Source organism: Spodoptera frugiperda, chromosome 23, assembly GCF_023101765.2.
Source record: "Spodoptera frugiperda isolate SF20-4 chromosome 23, AGI-APGP_CSIRO_Sfru_2.0, whole genome shotgun sequence".
NCBI lineage: Eukaryota > Metazoa > Arthropoda > Insecta > Lepidoptera > Noctuidae > Spodoptera > Spodoptera frugiperda.
Genome location: NC_064234.1, coordinates 13,219,714 through 13,240,175, shown reverse-complemented (window position 1 = coordinate 13,240,175; position 20,462 = coordinate 13,219,714). Strand labels below are relative to the sequence as shown.

At 35.7% G+C, this 20,462-nt stretch overlaps 1 protein-coding gene across 7 annotated transcripts in view; it reads right to left on the bottom strand.

The window, feature by feature from the left end:
• LOC118267214 (uncharacterized) overlaps window positions 1-20,462 on the bottom strand; it is a 383,867-nt gene that overhangs the window by 339,291 nt on the left and 24,114 nt on the right. For 5 of the 7 annotated variants that reach the window (XM_035581062.2, XM_035581065.2, XM_050703323.1 and 2 more), the window contains exon 1: window positions 19,041-19,464. The exons of the other annotated variants lie outside the window; for them this stretch is intronic. In XM_035581062.2, coding sequence (XP_035436955.2) covers window positions 19,041-19,102 — 62 coding nt within the window. In that variant the 5' untranslated portion in view covers window positions 19,103-19,464. Of the gene's footprint in view, window positions 1-19,040; window positions 19,465-20,462 lie in introns of those variants that run through there. 7 annotated transcript variants of the gene reach the window in all.

Below are 20,462 nucleotides of genomic sequence, written 5' to 3'. Positions count from 1 at the left end.
ACAAATTGATTGTTTAAGAGTGACTAGGTAACCAGAGACGGATTAACCACGTAGCATCAGCAGCATTTACTGTGGGCCCCACGTACAAGTGGGGCCCGCGTAGTAAAATGACGTTATTAAACTCATCATTCCGTCTAAAAGTAGTTACCTAGATATTTGCTTAGTGAAACTTATAAGTCTTATGTTCAAATACTCAAATCCCATTCAATTTTGAGACGATGTCAAGAAGTAGAAGAAGTCAGTATTCGGGTGATAGAGCTACATAATGCTGGTCAGTAGTTAGAATCTATCCAGTCAGGGACATCTTGTACAAGATCAGGGACCCCTTAATAGAATTTGTAACGGGGCCCGCGTTTGATTAAATCCGCCACTGGTAACTCAACTGACCTGATCTGATTCGCAACTAATGTACAGTTTTGGCATCGTCTCTAGTTCAAGAGTACAATCCATTGGCAATGCCAAGGTTGGCATGCAAATGGCACGTGTGAGTGGATTGTTAATCAATAGTAATGGCAGATACCGTGCTGTGTTTTATTGCAACGGGATCTGTTTGTTGTGCGCCTGTGTGCGTCACGTCAGTTTTGAGAACAATAAACATCTACGTGTTTTCTTTAGCATTAAATCTTCCACAGAAACCATTTTGGACTCCATTTTGCTCAGCTGTCGCAGTAACGAAGTATGACGTCACAATTTATTACAGGCCCGTGTCACACAGCGGGCACAATTCCAGACTCGGTCTAAATCGGTTTATTTTTATATATTTTTATGAAATAGGTGATCGTTTCGTCGTCCGAACGACCTTGAAATCTTGGCCAAATACCGATAGAAAAAACTTTACACTCGTGTTTATTGCGAATAAAATGAACGACGACAACCCGTATAGTTATAACTACTTTTACTATCTAACATAACATAATCGGTTATTACGAAAAATAATCGATCATAAACTAACACAATCGATTCAAAATCGATACAAATTAATCGAGTTACGTCATACCAAAAGTGAATGCACGATTAGGTTGTGTAGCGTTGGTTAATGAGATCTGTATGCAAATAGGTGAATATCTGGGCTAGATTGTGTTAGCATTGCCCTGTTCGTTAGGTAACGAGTTTGAATCGATAACTGTTGGAGTTGTACTGCTAACTAGACTGACTGATAAAAAGATATCGTTAAATACTCGCTGTGAATATTATCGTGTGGAATCGATATTCGTACTAATCTAGTCGAGTTCTTGGCTGAACATGATACGTAGTTTCTAACAGGAAGGTTGACTGAATTGTGGTTGGATTATCAACAAAAGATCGAAATTAATAAACGATCTCAGTCCATACTCTTAGATTTTTTTGACGTAAGTTCTGTTCAATTTCACATGTTAAAGATAGACATCGATCAAATTGATTTTGAGTGGACATCGATTTAATCACGGTTGTTTGAATCAGAAATAAAACTTCATAGTTACAATAAAAATTAAAAATTATGAGCAAATAGCTTCATTAGAAGTAGTATTTTTTAATATTTAACTCACTAATATTTGCTTTGAAATTCAAATGTGGCTCCCCGTCTATTTGAAATAAATAATTTTGACTTTAACTTCGACTTTAATTCACTCATCAACTTTAGCCCAGCGCTTTAGGAGTTAAAGCGTGACAAACAAACTCAGGTTTACATCATAGACCTTGCACTATGGAATTAGATGGATGGAGTTATTGAAGATTATACATAGGTACATACGTACATGTCATTTGAATAATATTACGTCATAAAAATCAGGTTTCTATAATTTATTGAACACTTCGAGTTGTTATCACGATGATATTTGTAGACAATATGGAACGGTGACCGTGGAACACGTTTATTTATTTAGGTAACTATGTACTTATAATCCCAGTAGTTAGGTAACTTTGGTATTATCAATGGTAACTATTTATTTGTGTATTTTATGTGTCTTGTTGTATTAGCTATGGCAATTTCTACGATTAATCATTTATCGTGGTCAAACATGAGAGTGCGAATTCTAAACCTACCAACTAGGGAATCCAATCCGGACTATCCGTAATCCGAAAAATCCGGATATCCGTACATTTTTACTCGAGTTGTCAATCCGGATTCGAAAATCAAATCCGCGGATTTTCTGAATAATAAGAAATCGTAATTCGCAATGACATTATCACGCGTATGTTCGGCTCGCGTCCTCCAGAGGTAGTGTTGGTTATTCCGCTTAATATAATTCGGCTAATAAATCGATTAAAAACAGTTAATAGTCATTAATAGCCAACTATGGATGATACTGTTAATGTTATTTTAGTGATTGGAAACTTCGTCGCCGATCACATCCCTAAGGACACGGCGGTGCTCAGCCCATGCAGGGCACACCGCTACTGTATGCTCCACCGTGTTCTCTGGGTGGTCCTCGCAATGCCGACACCCGGGCGTTTCCTCCCGCCGAATCCGAAACAGGTACCTACCGAAACTTCCTTATCCGGTAAGCACCTGCGTCAGGCGGTAGGTGAGGACGCCATGACGCCTCTCTAGCCACTCCTCAAGTTACCGCTGCTATAACAGCGAGCCCAATGATCTTTCTTTATCTAACTGTACTATAATATTATAAAGCTGATATACTATAATATTATAAAGCTGAACGAAGAGTTTGTTTGTTTGTTTGTTTGAACGCGCTAATCTCCAGAACTACTGGTCCGATTTGAATAATTATTTATGTGTTGAATAGTGCATTTATTGAGGAAGGCTATAGACTATAAAACATCACGCTATGACCAATAGGAGCCAAGCAGAGCGGGTGAAACCGCGCGGAAGTAGCTAGTAGTAAATAAATGTGCACTTTAAAACTAATCTGTAGGTCTACTCTAATTCAAAGAAAACGAAGTTTTGTCCAAAACTTCGCAGATTTCGTACTACAATTTTATTCTATTTATTGCGAACTTTCGGAAACCAAAATAAACGAATGAAATGAAGATAAATAAATAGGTTTTTGATATGAAATTAAAAATAAAACATTATTTTAAGTAATTCTATTAGTAAATCAATAAAACCTACGGCCGAAGATTAAACGAAATTTCGGATTCGAGAACCGGAGTAGGACCCCTCTGGTATATTTAAAAATTTTCAATCAGCTATTTACATAAATTTTTGGTAATTAAATTTTTTATACTTAGTTATTTTTTTAATTCCTAATCAGTCCGTTAGTTTTTTATTTTTTGCTCAAAAATAATTTTCTGCCTAATTACTGCTAGAAACACTGGATTCTTCAAAATCTCCTAAGTTTGGTACATCGATTGGATCGGACGCTAACGGATTTATTTCTGGTGTATTAAGAAGTACAGGTTCATTACAGTCACAGGATATTTCATCAATTTCTGATGTTGGATATAAAAAACTTCATATTATTAAACTAACATAAGTAGATTTGTTTATTTTCATGAAAAATCCGTAAAATCCGGATAATCCGGATTGGACCAAAAATCCGTTCTTAAAAATCCGGATTTTCAAAACACGGCGGATTTGCATTCTCTAGTACCAACGTCAAGTACCAATGTGACTTTTTCCTTGTTTATAAGTAGGTACTTCTAAGATTATTTAGACATAGTTAAGGAAAACATCGTGAGGAAACCTGGGATTATAAATTTAAGAGCAAGCGCGGTGATTAAAGCTCAAACCATCTCCGTGTGAGAAGAGGTCTTTGGTCAACAATGGCCATTTAACTATAGGCTGTTAATAAGATAGAAGTAGGTAACATAACTACCCTTTATTATTATAACTACTTCACCATAAATTCTTTGGTCTTCTTTCGCCTGTTTACACGATTTGATGATTCTATCATTCAGCTTCTTGAGTTATTTACAGCTTTAAAAATGTTGTTGACATTTCGACTGAATGGCTCACAAAGTCACAAGGAAAAATTTAATAGAAATAGCATAATAAACTATTTAAAAATGCAACACAAAAATTAAAATAGAAGAAATCATTTGGATGACAGGGCAAATGGGCCGGCTTAGAGCTATTCCCCAAAATATTGGACCATAACGCCTCGTAAATAGAGTTTAATGTATGAAACCACAATTATGAGCTTGATTTATATATTCCATATAGTCCAGTGGATACATAGTTGCAACATAGTGAAATTGCCAATGAAACATGGCACTCAGATTTGGAGCAATTAAGCACCAATATAACTTGACCTCCCACATCCCTGTCTTCTAAGAAGAAATGCTTGATATCGACGAAATGGTACGAGGTAGTAAAGGTCATCGTAAACTGGAGCTGAAGTACATTGAAGATTCGACTTGGCTCGTTTCCAAATGTTTGTTACGCCATTTTATTGCGTTATCTTAACTAATATAATAAATGCGAAAGTGAGTTTGTTTGTTATGCTTTCACGACTAAACAGCTGACCTGATTTTGATGAAATTTGGCACAGGCGTAGACAGACAGAAGTAGCTTTTTTGTGACAATTTGCGAGAGCAGCTGCAACTGTGGCAAATAATATAAAAGAGTACCGATAGCTAGATTGTTGCTTTGTTACGCTTTTTCTCCTGAACCACTGAACTAATTTTAATGAGTTTTGTTAAAGAAATAGATACTTTTTTCTAGATAACTAATTTAAGTCAAAGAAATTCGCATTGGATGACAAAATTTATACTAGTATAGTATTGGTCCAGAAAATTATTGGGTAAAAACTATTTTAGATGAATTCGAAAAATCAAAACTAATTAGGTAGGTATAGATATAGATATAGCAATAAATAAAATTTTGGTGTCTGGTTGTAGTTAATATTGCAGATGCATAAGAAAATACATACGATACACAGTTAAAATGGTTGGATCGATTTTGACAGGACTGTTATTGGCAGGTAGCTGATGTAGTAAGGAGTAACAAAGTAGTTACAAAGTCCGTAGTCCATGCGAGCGAAGCTGCAGACTTCAGCTAACTAGTTAAAAATATAAAAGGGGTTGTTTCGTATATTTGCCTAAATATTTTTCAGAATTTTGAGTAATAATTACAGTATTTGGAATAGTGCCCGGTATTCACTGACTTAACGGATGACCGGCAAAAAACGGATAGCTCTCTGCTCATTAAAAAAAAAAATAAAGAACTAAAACGTCAGTATAATTACCATCCTAAACTACTGTTCTACATTAGGTACAGATCGCAAATATAACTGTTACGAATAACTGTTATTTTTCACCCAGTTATTAACTAACGATTCGCACGACGCTGCCCGTAGTAAAAAGTACCAAGCTACGTTGATACCTATTTCTATAGGGTTTGTATTGAAAGTGGGATTATTTTATGTTGGCTGATGAATGACTCATGGTAGGCAGGTAGGTACGATTCTATCGATTTATTCAAAGTACAGGTTGCTAGAGTTCCGTAGTGAAATTATTATTTATGCAAGAACTTTTTGCTTATGTCTTTTTTTTATTTCTTGTTTTATGGGTTTAGTTAGTCAATGAAATCCACCTTATTAGTTATTTCTTCAAGTAAATTATCATTGCCAGTTCATTCTCTACAGCAAAACATTCATAGTTAATATCCAATATAGTAATCCAGTAGTTATCCAATATCCGTTAAATAAATCGTTTACCAATTTTCAATATTTGCTAACATTAATATAAGCCTTATGAATGCTGCTCATGAATATGAGCCTCTAGCATGGCTCATAGCCTCTAACATTATTTTCTACATAAAAAAGCCTCACCGATAAATCCTGACTAACCTTAATGGACGCTATTTTTATGCGTAAGTAACTAAAGTTTTAGCTCATAGAATATTCAGCCGTTGGTATCTACTCCTCGAAGACATAAGCTGTCTCATTGAAGGATTGGCCTGTTTTACGGTCATCCATCGCTGACCCGTTTCTCGCAACTGCTCGATAAGCTGCTTAAACTGTACGTTTTCTTCGCAAAGGTAACATGAAAATGGTTACCTAGGTAAGTGCGATAAGTGCCCTATTTAGTTACCGGCTTTTAGAATAAAAAGACACTCAATAATTAAGATAACATAACTACTACCTACCTAAATTGCACGAATTCCGGGTAACTATTAACTATGCCAAATATGTATATAAATATGGCTTTTATTAAGGAGGAAAATCATCTCAAGACTTCTTCCACCTTGGGTGAGGCGAGAGGGAGTGTCAGACTCTTACTAAGGAAATCCATCCCATTCTGGTCTACTCTTGCTCTTCGAGCCTGAGCCCGGTAAACCCGCTAGGTAGTCCGCACCATCGGGTCGAGAAATAACTCACTTCAAAAATAATGGGATTCATAACAATAACATAACTGACTGGTGAAAAGAGAGTTGTCAGTTTGTACAACTGCCTACCTCTAACAATTAAAGTGTGACGACACATTAGGTAAAGTAAAAAAAGGTCAATAACCTTGAGTACAGAGTAGTTATATATTAGGTTAACAATATGAAAATATCTCTCTCTCTCTCTGGTCGTTCTCTCATGTCTGAGGATCATGGTCAGCATCAGGATTGCATCTGGAGTAGATGATCGACTTCCAGCGATTTCTGTCCAGCGCTTCTCTTACAATTGATAGTATGTAACTATGTATCTGTGTATGTAACTAACTATCTCAAATACCTACATATTGAAGCATGGTCACATAGTACATACAAGTTACGTGTTACCAACTGCGGCTGTTGGTCTGTTGACACAAGTGTTATTTTAAATATACATAGATTACATAGGTACGTATAAAAGTAGGTAAGTACATATTGCATTATAATAAAGAAACATATCTACCTATGTCTTGCATAACATTCTTAGTAGTAAAGAGTTCTAGGAGCTAGATTTTTGCTTTGCAAACACTTTGTATATCATTTTGATAACATATACCTACCTATAGAATGTAACTAACTATAATAGTATGGTAACTTACTATATCGATAAAGTAAAGCCCATTAGGTCCAGGTAGCCTTCAACCAACCCATCTGGAAGTCATTGAAGGAAGCCTATAAGAATACCTTTTTCAACCAATTTAATAGCTTACTTATGTAACTCAACTGGTTTCAAGCCACGCTTGTTTTTGAGGGGGTAAATCATCCGACGACTTCTCCCGCCTTGGGCGAGGCTAGAGGGAGTTTCAGAGTCTTACTGCCTAACAACCACTACGTTTCTTCTCCTTCTTTTTCAGCCGGAGCTCCGGTAAACCGCAGCTTTGGGCCAAGCCACACTAGGGGCTCATATTCATACCAACCAATTTCTCAATAATATATTCGCAAAATTAGATAACTACATAGTTACTGCGATATCTGCGGAACCTCATTCATTCAAAACTAAATAAAATAAAACACCTATTCAAGCGAATGTGGTCAAGTTTCTTTTTTTTACATACAACAATACTGTATCAATACATTCATAGGCTGCCCCAAATTGTAGTAGGGTGTCCAGAATATTTGACAAACAGATACTGGCCTGTTTCATAAGCTAGAAATAAAAATGATTGCAATTATTTTTCCTGTATAAGTACCTACCTACTACGTATATTACATAGTTATTATTAAATGTGATAAGAGACGTCCAGATGATTCTTGATTTTGTATTTTTTTAAAGTGTTTTCAGAAAAGGAACAGTTACATTTTAGATCTGTTATCCATAAATCAAAATAATGATTACTGATTGATAACTAATGATTTTCATACACACACATACAAATAAATTCATACACCAATCACTATTGCATACAATAAAATGACTGTGATTGAACGTCATTGGCTAGGCTCACTGATTGGATGTCATTGGCCCCACAATATAGGTAACTCAATCACTGACTATGGCGGCTAGTTAACTGTTACATATTCCGCACTAATTACCGCTCAGAGGTCAACGAACGGTAATGAGAAGATTAATTCATTATCTCATAAACAAAACGATAATCTGACGGCAATTTGGTAGCAATTAATTACGCAAAATTCATTGTTAAGGTGATTCCGTGAGCTATAAAAAGTAAATAAAACTTATTATTTCAACATTAAAATTCTAAAACTGAACGTTTTAGTTGCTATGTCAATAATATTCGGAATTTAAAATGTCCCGCGTTTTTTTGGCAATATGGCGTCCCCATTTTCGATATTCGAGTTCAGATGAATGAACACAATTAAAGATGATAGCCACAATGCGGTTTTTTGTATACTTTACTAATGTTTCAAATAAAAAACTGCACAATGGATGCTTGTAAAAGATTTATTGGTATCTCTTGAAAAACTCGGTTCTGGTTTAGACAATTATATTGTAAGGCGTATAGTTAAATGTTATGTGGGTCATGTTATTCGATGTTTCAATCGACTAACGTTGTGATAATTATTTTGATAAATAATTACTTTAACTGGTATCCATTTCGATTCGTATCTTTTCCGTTGAAGTCTTTAAACCGTGTTAGCATCGTGCTAAAAGGTTTTTCCTATACCTTTGTTTAAGGGGACAATCATCCAATGCTTTCTCCTACCATGGGTAAGGTTAGAGGGAGTGTCAGACTATTACTGACTAAAAGCCGCCCCGTACCTACTCCATTTCGAGCTGGAGCCCCGGTAACCCGCTAGGTATTCCGCAGCTCCGGGTCGGACATCAGCCCTACTAGGACCCATCTGTGGTGATCTGATGAGCCATTGAGGCGCACGCACGGGTCTATTTCTGGTCAGGCGCCGAAATACCCTTGCTTGCCGTCCGCAGACCCGCAGTTTTGGTGAGCAGAGATAAACATAAGTACCTATCATTCCATTCTAAAACATAATTAGCAATTTATACCTACAGTTTAAATCTAGTTATGTACAAATAAAATAGTAAAACTTAACTACTTTCATTCTCGACCATTTTTTACATGAAATCTTTATCGACAACAGGACAAATAAACAATAATAACAGCACTTAATAATAGAGCGAGCCACAGACAATAGACGATTTAGTGCATCGGTACCGTGCAATCGGACTGTATCGATACTTAATAAATTTTATCGATATGTATCGATCGACATAACGTGCCGTCCGACCCCATCGCCGACATCGATACTAAATTAATGACCCTTCAATTCACTCGGATTAAGTTCGAAAAAGAGTTAAAAAAATAAATGCTTTTACATTGCATCGTGATTTGTTTGAGCGCATGCGCTTTTACGGTTTTACATGCCGCCATTTTGTCAAGTCCTTAAGTAGATTAAAAATCGAACATTGAATCGAAGCTAAGTTTTTTTTAACTGGATAACTAGTTAGGTTTTTAATAGGTACTTGGTCGTTTTCATAATAGTAGGTACAAATACCAAAATATAACCGACATTAATATTGTAAAATCCTTAACGTCAAAACTGAGTTGTCTTTGATGAATGTTGATACATGTTTAGATAAAACCCTAGGAACAGTACATGTGAATGACGATTTGATTTGATTATCAAACAATTAAGATGCTGATCTAAAATCACAGACAAACTGCAAAAGCGACAGTTTTTTTGAAATTTGAATCTTAATCCATAATATCTTTAAGCTCATTATTGCAGTTGATTAAGTATCCGCGTCGCGTCGGTGGTCTTTCATTTATCTGGGTCCTGTGCTGGCCCCACAGATCGGTAACATGATCATAGGGGCCTATACCCTAAGTATTATAATATCCGTTTAAAAATTTAAAAAACATGCAGTCTCTATCTATAACTCTTCATACAATTCATATGACAAGAAGTAGTTACCTTAAAAAGGCAGCTAGCTTTTGGGGCGAAAGACTAGTGAGTGTAGGATTCTTACCTTACAAAAACCCACTTGTCACAATCAGCACCTATGAGGAGTCTTGGAACCTCTGAAGACATTCGTTCCAGAGACCCACCACCCACCACTGTGCAATGCCAGTTACGGTAGCCACGTCCCTTTTTTGGGGAATAGGATTGGAAAATCATCTACCGCCTTGGACGCTGAACATCCATCTTGTCCCAAAATGGCTGAAGGGATCTGGGTGAAATTTGGAACAAGGGTAGATTATGGTCTAGAATTACACATTAGATACTTTTTATCCCACGGGACCGCGGGCGAAGCAGCTGGCAGAAGCAGAACTAGTACTTTATAATATTTCGAGCCAAGACGAGTTTAGGGAGAACCCACTAAAACATTTTATGTAACTTTTTGAATGTGTCTGCCATAAAAACTGACTTGCAAGGTGACACTAGTATTCTATAAAAGAGCGTTTTCTGGGTTACTTCCCACGGTGTCATACAAAATTGTATGTAGTTCATAGATATATGTGCTTGGATATTGTTAAAGAGCCAATGACCGATATTGATAAGATAAGAGAAGAAGAATTTTCATTTAACTAGTTACTATCAGCTTTTACTAAATATAATATTGTTTATTAGGCGACCCAAAAACTTCGTCTCGCTTAAGACCTGCGGACATGTTTTTTCAACTTTTTTATGAAATAAGCCAGTAAACGAGCAGACGGATCACCTGATGGTAGTTAGGTAATCGCCGCCACCTATAGACACTTAAAACACCAGAGGCGTTACTAGTACGTTGCCGGCCTTTTACTTAGGAATTTTTAGGGTTAGGGTTAGGGAATCGGCTATTGGGAATATTGGGTACCCTCCGTAATTGGGCTTCCAGTAACCTTACTCACACAACGAAACACAACGCAAGTTGTTTCACGTCGGTTTCCTTGAGGTATCACTCCGGTCGAGCAGGCCCATTCGTGTCGAAGCATGGCTCTCCCACACTTAGTTATCAAGTTATCATTAATTTAAACAAGATTAAAACAATGCAGGCACAACTAGTTACCTATTCTACTAATACTTTCTGTTTCTCCAGCACACAGAATGAATAAAGGAAAACAAATAATAAGAAATAGAAACACGAACATACATACAACACATCGATTTGAAATTACTACATGTTGTATGTCGTAAAAATGTAACCGCCCACGGCCGAACGAAACGAATTATAATTACTTTCAAAATGGTCATCTGATACGCTGTTGGCATTGTAATGAATCTATTAATAGTTTTTATTAATAATGCATTAATAATACAATTTGTTTTTGGTCCGAGTTTGTTTCGGCATTTCTTCTCAGAGTCCGATAGGAAATGCCGGCCTCGTCTAGTTATTTTAACCTTTTCGCCGCCAACAACTTCTATAGAAGTTCAGGATTTTCGTGCCGTCCACGCCACTACTTCTATAGAAGTTCATTGTATCTACCTACTATAAAAAATACATTTACGATACATAAAACATTTGTTTCTTTGTAATTTTGTAATATGGACACGACGAACTATTTTTTCTCATGCAAAACAGACTATTTTCTGTTTTAAAAAGGTAAAACATAAAAGGTTTCAAATAATTTTATGTCCCGCACGCCAACGACTTCATATCAAGTAGGCCAGTGATGTGACGCGAAAGTTGCATTCATTAGAATCTTTATTTACTATAATATTTGTTTTCTTTTCCATCCAATCGTTTTTTGAATTCTATGAATAAAAAGAAATTCCGGTCAGTAAATAACGTATTACAATGCGTTTCAAAATTAATGTACATCTACCTATCAAATCATTTCATTAAAATTAATTATTATGTACTGAGGGTTTTCGATATTGCTAGACCCATCTCTACGTAATGGCAAGATGTCGAGTGACACTAGCGCCGTCAACTTCAATAGAAGTAAACCTGTGACGTCGTAAGCGCATAGGCGTCAAGGTCATTGTGTCATAGTGCCGGGCGACGCGTGCCCGCACATTTTTCTTTCCCAGTGCAGTGCAAAATGACCGAATATGATTCGGATGAGTTGTTGCGGCTGTTAGAAGGTGTGGAACCTGATTCCGACCTTGATGTTGAATAGGAAAGCACATCAGAAGAGGACGATAATGTATTAAAATAGTTACATTTCCAAAACTACACATATGTTGCCACTTTTAATCACTACAAACAATGTTCCTGATCGTGACCTGACGTTAGATTTTAAATGTAAACTAAAACCAAAAGCAAACCAAACTCTATAGAAAGAAAAGCATAGACAACTCTATTCCTTACGAAATTTATCGTGCTATGAACGCCAATGACTTGATATGAAGTAAACAGACTACGTTATGAAATGAATAGTGAAGTGGCTAATGTTACGAATTATTATTATTATCTCTAGCAACTCTATGCATGTATCTTCATCTCCGATAACGGATACCCATTTTTCTTAGTATAAATGTTCATAAAATAAAAGAAATTACAATTATAATTTAACAGTTTGTATTTTTAATTGTAAATTTGAGTACCAATTTAAATTTACACATATTTTTTTTCATTATCGACATGATGTTACCGCCATCCCTACTTTCGTACTATACATTTATTATACATTTATACGTTGGCGTACGGCGACACATCGTGTTTAGTATAGCTGGGCGGCGAAAAGGTTAAAGATTGACGTGTAAAAGTGTTATCTTGTAACCAATTTGCAAAAATGAATACAATTTATTAGTTGTATCAAATGTACCTAAAAGTTTAATTGAGACAGTTTCTTTAGTCTTAGAAAACTTAGCAAGGAAATCTTTGACTTCTGATGTGGACAACTACATAACTACTAAGTTTTTTTATAGGTAGGAACCTAGTTACTAGTTATTTACTATGTTTCTTTGAAAAAACGCCGAATAAAATCGTTCGCTCCATACTCTCTCAGAAGTTCTCAGAAATTGAACTTCGCTGTACAAACGAGGCATACAATCTTTAATGTCAAAATCGAAACAACCAATTCTTAAATTAACGAATTTATAATCAGTTGAAACTATTACAAACAATGTAATATGGTAAACAGTAGCAATTCACTCATAAAGTTCTCATACATTGTAATCCAATGGTTATTTAATTAATACTGCAATGTTCTTCGCAAGATGTGTATCCGAAAGTCATAATTTTGCATCGATTGTAGGTAACTACTGGTATTTCCATATTTCTTTGTGGCACTTTTGTACTTCATAGCAAATTTATTTCAAAATTCAAGTTTATTACGAATATATAACTAGGTCAAGATGTTACAGCAGTTGTTATAAAACAATTTGACCATATTCTGCCATCCAGCATGCTATATTTATTATGAAAATTACAATAGGGATGATGACAAGGTATGAAAATTAAAAATGTAATTAGTCCGTCAGTTAGGTAATGAAAAAATATTAGACACGTATTTTTTTATTTTGTCATATAAGATAACAATACTTAGATAAAATGAATCAAAGTTTAGGAGTGGGAGCTAACTACGTCACTATAGAGTATAAAACGTACTCTAAAGTGACGTCACGCGATATTTCAAATGGATATATCTTCGAAAGTATTTGTTTCCGTAAGAAAATAAAAAATACGTGTCTAATATTTTAAAATAATCTACAGGACGGACATTAAAATAAAAATTAGTCATCTACCCTATTACTTTTATTTAAAACAGTATTAATAATTAGCCATAATTATTCAAAAATAAAATTAGCATATTCATTATTATTTATTTTTTATGGAATAGGGGCAAACGAGCTGACGGGTCACTGGTCACCACACAATTATGCAATACCGGTCTTTAAATTGATAATTTTATAACATTTTTATTGTAACTAGCTATCTACCTAGTGAACACAACTAAAATGTCTGTACCGAAAACAAAACAGTGCACATTTCAAATAACTAGTTAGTTAGGAAATACAAGAAGTTTTTTGTCTCCAGTAGCCCCACTAGGTACCAGGAGAGCAGAAGCCGCAGGCGGTAAACTCAACGATCCGTGAAGCTTACGTCAATTCCACATTTTTTCACTAAATGTTCGGAATTTGTCGCGCATTTTTCTTTGTCTTGCGACCCGGAATGAGGACGAAGCCAGTCCACTCTCGGATATTACGGAGCCAGGGACATTTTTACTCCTTTTTACATTTATCAGATTGCAGTGTTGCAGGCTATGTGAACGTAGTTACGAAGGATTTTTTCGAAGTTATATGTTTATGTGAGAAAGTAAACAAGTTGTAAGTTCTTACCTACCTAGATATTTTTTGTGTAAAATGATATAATTACACAACAATGAAATAAAAACATCGTGTGCCCAACATCTAAAACCACCATTCAAGACATCCTGAAGTAAGTTTAATAAATAAATTAAACTAAGGGAAATGCAAAAAGAACTTCTAAGTCAATTACCCCTGTAATTGACTTAGAAGTTCTTTCGCCCAATCATAAAATCATAAACCTCAAAAAGACCGGCAACGAGTTTGTAACTCCTAAGGTTTTTCGAGTGTGCATATCCGTACCATCGCCTTATTCCAAAAAATAAAGAAATAAATATAAATAAAACTGTAGCTGCCTATCAGTTCCCAGTTATTCTAACCCCCGGGACCGAAACCACATAACTAGTTACCTAGTAATTCTAAGAACCACATAGATATGTCATCATATGTCAATAGTATCAATACCATCAAAAGACAAAACAATAAGACAGTTCCGATACGGAAATGAGTCGTCACAGAAACACGCAAGTATGTTCATAATGGACAATAGCATCGGTGCGCCGGCGCAGCGCAACATTTGGGCATGTGTCAAGAATTAATTACCGACAATCGGGACGTTTGGGATACAGCCAAATGTGAAACACTGTGTAAGGTTTTTAAATAAATTTTAATGTAGGTAGCTATTGAATACATTTTAATGCTAGATAGTAACTACACTATAGGATAGTAACTAATAGTGACGAGTTACCTAAGTCATAGTTAATGAATTAACATTCTTGAAGATTTTTTAATTAAACTTTTAGGTAGTTAGAGACGACTTGACGTAACGTGAGACATAGGTACTAATTTAACTAAAAATTACGTTTTACTCACGTATATTAATTGCGAAAAAGTCTACTATTTTCGAGGGACTCTTCATCGTGAGTAGGCTGCACGTCTGCGCACGCTACATGCAGCCTACTCATAAACTACGGACTCCGAATAAATACATTAATAAGAATAAATAAGCAAATAATAATGATATTTTAATGTAAATAAGGTGATGTAACTATATCAGGTATTATGATCTTAAATACCTCATAGTTACTGAGGTATTATTAATTTATACCTTATAACCTGTTTCAACAACAAAACAAATCCCTTTTCAACAAAACAATTTCTAATTTACAAAAACAAACGAAAGATATTCGAAATGACATATTTAGTGTGACACAATTCTATGTACAGGCTTTAATTCATTTAGTGGCAAGTCACGCAACGCTCGGCTGTGTAACACGCTTGAACGTACGACATGCAAATTCTTTATTGTATTAATTCTCACGCCCAACCGTACAAGTTTTCTGTAATTAGTTAAAACAATGTTAATTGTGGATTTGAATAATTTAAGAGTGTAATGTGATTAAAGAACGTATGATTATCGCGATCCCCGAACTCCAAGGTGCCTATCGCAACGGCTGGGGCGTGAGGAAGTTCGTTCTTTTTGGCGCTACGTCCTCCTTAGCTAGCATGACCGCTTTGCAGAAGGAAGAGATGCTATCTCAGTCTGCCTTCGCTCCGCACTATAGCCACCAGCCAGCCAACAAGAGGTTGCTGTCGCCAACCACATCTCTGTAGCTCAGTCCATGCAGGGCACACCGCCACCGTATGCTCCACCGTGTCCTTCGGGTGTTCCTCGCAGTGATTTTCCCTGAAGCTACCTAGCTTTGTTCCTAGGTGTAACTAGTTTTGAATGGAGAACGAGGTAAAGAAGAGTTAAGTCTATAGAACTATTCGATAACACATCACTGAAAGTGTTGAACAACTAATTCGAAATTATGTGTAGTTACTGTAGTTATTTGGAATAGTTAATCCGACAATTTACGAACAGTTACCGAGTTCAGATTGTCAAATTAAGAAGAACCCAAATTTTCTTAAAACAAAAATGACCACCAACTTCAGTTTACGTCACTCCTAGAATCCAGAATTCATTCAAAAATAACCGCGTAATTTAAAAAGAGAACGAACCTAACCTATTTCTTTAAACACGCTCAACTGGCAAAGGAAACATTTCCTTCAGCCTACACGGAACAGGTTATAATAAGCAAAAAAGCAAATAGCAAGTAAAATTAACACAATAATGCCGGTGCCGACTTGTGCCGTAAAAAACTGCGAATAGCTGCAGACTAGCTCGAGGGAAAGGCGCATGCGTGCGAGTTATTATGTATTTTTTTTAATATTTTCTTCTTTAACGACGTTTCTTTTGAAGTCATGAATGAATTTATGAGTTGTAATGAGTTTTCTTTGTGTTTTGTCGTTGTTCAACTATTTTGCTGTGGACTGGTAATGTTTTGAAATGTTTTTTTTTTTTTTATTTAATAGTTAGTTATTTTAATTCGTTTCGCGTTTGGATTTTTATTAAAGAAGCTTTGAGAATCGCTGGGTTGATGTTGGTTTCTTATATTTAATTGTAACACCTACTATTACTTATTGTTCTAATTTATAGAATATTTTATACCTAGGCAGGATCTAAACGCAGGTTTGCAATTGAAAATTGGAGATGACTAGGTACATTATTCCTATTTTAGACACGAAAAAAGAAATAACCGAAAGTAAAATGTTTCTAACACAGACACAACGAAACATGTAGTCCTTTCAAGTAGGTACTTAGTTTATTAAGGTCTTAGACCCATACATAGGTAAGTACTAAGAATAAGGAAGTATAGCAACAAGTACTTAAGGTGCAATGTGCGACAGGAATCCCTTTGTCCACTTTAACGACAACTGAAATAATGGACCTATCCATTTGTAAATGTCTTAGATGTCCAACGTGTCAGGAGCAAGACTTACCAGGCGTTAAAATACAGCCTTGGCCAAAAGTATTTAAACCCATGACATCTTTGAGTTTTAACTAATAAATAGAAATAAAACAAATCTTTTTTTAAAGGTTTATTTTACTATTTATTAATTGAAAATGAATATTTTGATGTCAAACTTTGCCTTTATTACGGCAAAATTATTTTTGATTTAAGCTAACAAGATTTTTACAGTCCTTAGTAAATCGCGTTCTAATTAGGCACGGATAGACGTTTCAAATCTTCTCTGTTGATAATAGTTACCCCTAACTCTGCGCTTTACAAAACCCATAAATCCTATGGGGTTTAGATCCGACTGGGCATTCCAGTCAAGAAGCTCTACGTTATTTTCCCGGAATCATGCCATAGTGCGAGCAGACCTGTGGCAAGGTGCGTTATCCTGCTTTAAATATCCATGTTCCTCAAAAGTGGAAAAGGCCAGAACAGTTTCTAGTTTTATGTACTTAGAAGGTCCATGCGGCCCTCTCATACGATAAGCAAAAACTCCAGAATCGGTCATGCAAAATTAACCATTATGCTGCCGCCGCCGTGTTCTACTTGTTGGGTACCAAAACCTGGCTTAATCTTCGCTCACCCGGCGACGTACAGGGGTCACAACAGGTGTACCAAAAATCTGCAATAAAGTTATTGAATTCCGAAAAACAAATTCTCTATGCGTTTGGATTTTAAACCATTTTATAATTTATTAGGACATAAATATAGTTACTCCTCTAAGTTAGATTCGTCTGACCACACTATTTGACCACTCTGCATTGGTGAAAGTTCGGTGTTGTAAGGCCCATTTATACCGAGTTTTTTTTTGCTGTTGTCGGGAGCCATGGCTTCATCCTAGCTAACAACCTTTCGGATCAGCTTCCTGAAGTCTTGACAAGTAGTTCGAGCAGAATTGATTCCTTATTTTGTAAACAGCAGCGAGCTCTGAAGATCTTATTTTCCTAATTTTAAGAATCTCTCGGTAACTATGATCCTGACGGTCTGTGGTGAGGTTTGCCCCTTCTTGGTCTAAACGATGTGATGGGATAGCATAGAATCGCTAATAGCAAATTGCAAGGATCGGCGCGACATTTCACTAGTAAATCTCTACTTCCTGATTTCCCTTGCTCATGCAGAAGCTGTAACTCGTTTTTCGAAGAAAGTTCGTTTCGTAACACTGGCAACGATAATACTGTAGTTTGAAATAAAATACAAAAACGCACTGGTCACTTATGTTTCAAAACGAGCGATGGTAGACGAACATAGATAAATAAAACAAGGAATTGTAAAAATCAATTTTACTTAACCTAGGTGTTTTATTCCTAGCTACAGGCATAAATCATCTTTTTAAATCTTTGTAGACCGACAAACAAATAATGGAACATAGATTTAGTTTTTTCCCATACTTACCGTGATCGAGCGTGTAAGGTGCTCAATACTTTTGGCCAAGGCTGTTATGTATCCAGTCGTTAACACATTTCGTTTTAAAAAACAAAACTATACACAATCTCTATGCTGTGTTAACTCATGTGACTCTTGTTCTAAATACGAAATAAGAATAACTGGCTGTTAGGAATTGTTTTATTTTATTTTATTCTAATTTTAAATTCTTTTGACATCTGTCAAAAAAGACATAACTAGTTGCCTATTTGACGTTTGTTTTGTTTGTGTTTATTTATTTTATAAATACCCTCATGCATTCTCATTACAGGATTTTTCCTAATTCGATATAGTTAACTATTATTACACAATTCGACAGAGGGACTTACCTTAAATAATATATAAATTATTATGGCTAAATTATGACAGTATAGCTATTTTAATCCAAGGGCAAATTGGATAAGTCAAAAGCCACAATTGAATTTAAATCAATATTACTTACGTAGTTATGTACTTATATGAGTAGTCATATAAGTATTTTTAGTAAGTATGTATTAAAATTATGAAATTACCTAAAATTTAAATTGATTATTATTCAACTGTGGTTTACCAAGCTATCAATGAAGTTACGAATCACAAATTCTTTGTTATTTTCCTTATATAATTTACCTATATGCTATCCTAATAAAACGATGTAAAGTACCATGTATACATAGTCGCTTATGTACCTACTGCGTACTCACACACCCAGGTTGGTAAACAAAAAACGCGCAACATTGTACTAACACACTCCAAGGTAATTGTTGTCAATTACGAATTCAAATCTAAATGTAAACAAACTCAAATGTTAATAAAATTACAAACAGCACTACACCCACCTTTTAGGTTTCCACCTTCTAATGAATACTCCAAACATATTGGTGTCAGAATCTAACTTCATTCACATCACTAGTAAACACTTCACCCTTCAAACATCGGGTCACAACACTACGCGAATCTTACACACACATTTTGTAGCAACAACAATTTTTAGTTTATTTTCACTCAAACGAAAGTAGAAACTACATAATCAACGTTAAAAATAAGCGTTCCTAATTTAAATTTTCAATGTTTACTAACAACTAGTACAGCACTAGCACTAAGAATAGACAAAATGATACACTAATGATACGATTCGATTGTGGAATCGATAAATAGGTGTTAGTATTCGAATTTTGATGTCACTGTTTTTTTTTTCGATAACGCGGCGGCGCTCACACGTGCGGCCCGCGCAAGCGATGCACGGCGACTGGCTGGCTCATGGCTCCCGTTGCATTGCAATATGCAGCTGGTGTATATCCCGGCTTTGTATTAATAAATTTTAGATGTCAACCGCTTTGCGTGGAAGCTGGTTAAACTTGCTAGTTGTTAGGCTGAATGGGATAGTGTCATTGCCTTTAGTTTGCTAGATGTAGGAAGGAAATTATGGCAATTGTGAATAGTTGTATTATTTTGTATTGCGCATTGCTTGTAAATGTGACCACATAATAATTATGTAGATTGAATTTAGTAATTTATTCTAAGTGCTGTGGTTAGAAATGTGCCTAATTGAATGCTTGGATAATTGCGTACTGATCAATTTTGCCTAGGTAGGAATTCATACCATAGGAAATAAAACAACACGAGTAGTATAGTACTAGTAGACGTACGTTGTTAATTAGTAGACTACTATAAAACATTAATAGACCTTATCATAAATCCAAAAGACTAACAGACACCAAAAACGTCACGTACAGTCAATCCTTTTTTTTCAAAACTAAATAAATCAGAGATAGCGAAAGGTCCCGACGGACGGAGCAATACGAGATAAGGCCCCGTGTCCCACTTCCAAAGTATTCGTGAACTGGATCTATCAATGTTCCCAGGGGCACGTCGGATGATGACTCGGGTTGCGGACTGGGCCAATTTTTTACCCCATTTCCCATTTCGAAGAGGAAATCCATTTAGACGTATGATTTTGTTCGAACCCGTGTAATTTACTTTCGATATTTTTGGTCATCTGTCTGTCCTATATGTATTCGTATCGGGGATTCGTTGAATTATTGGCGATAAAAATAGTTGAACTTTGAATATTTTTTACATGTAACTAAGTGCAGCAGTAAACGTCTAGACCGACGCGAGTATAGCAACTTAAATGGTTTTTTTAAGGGATGTAAGGCTCATCCAATGTCTTCTCCCGTCTTGGTTTTCATAGAAAAAAAATAAATGCGAGGCGAGAGGGCGTGTCAGCTCTCACTGACTAAAAACCACCCTGTTCCTAC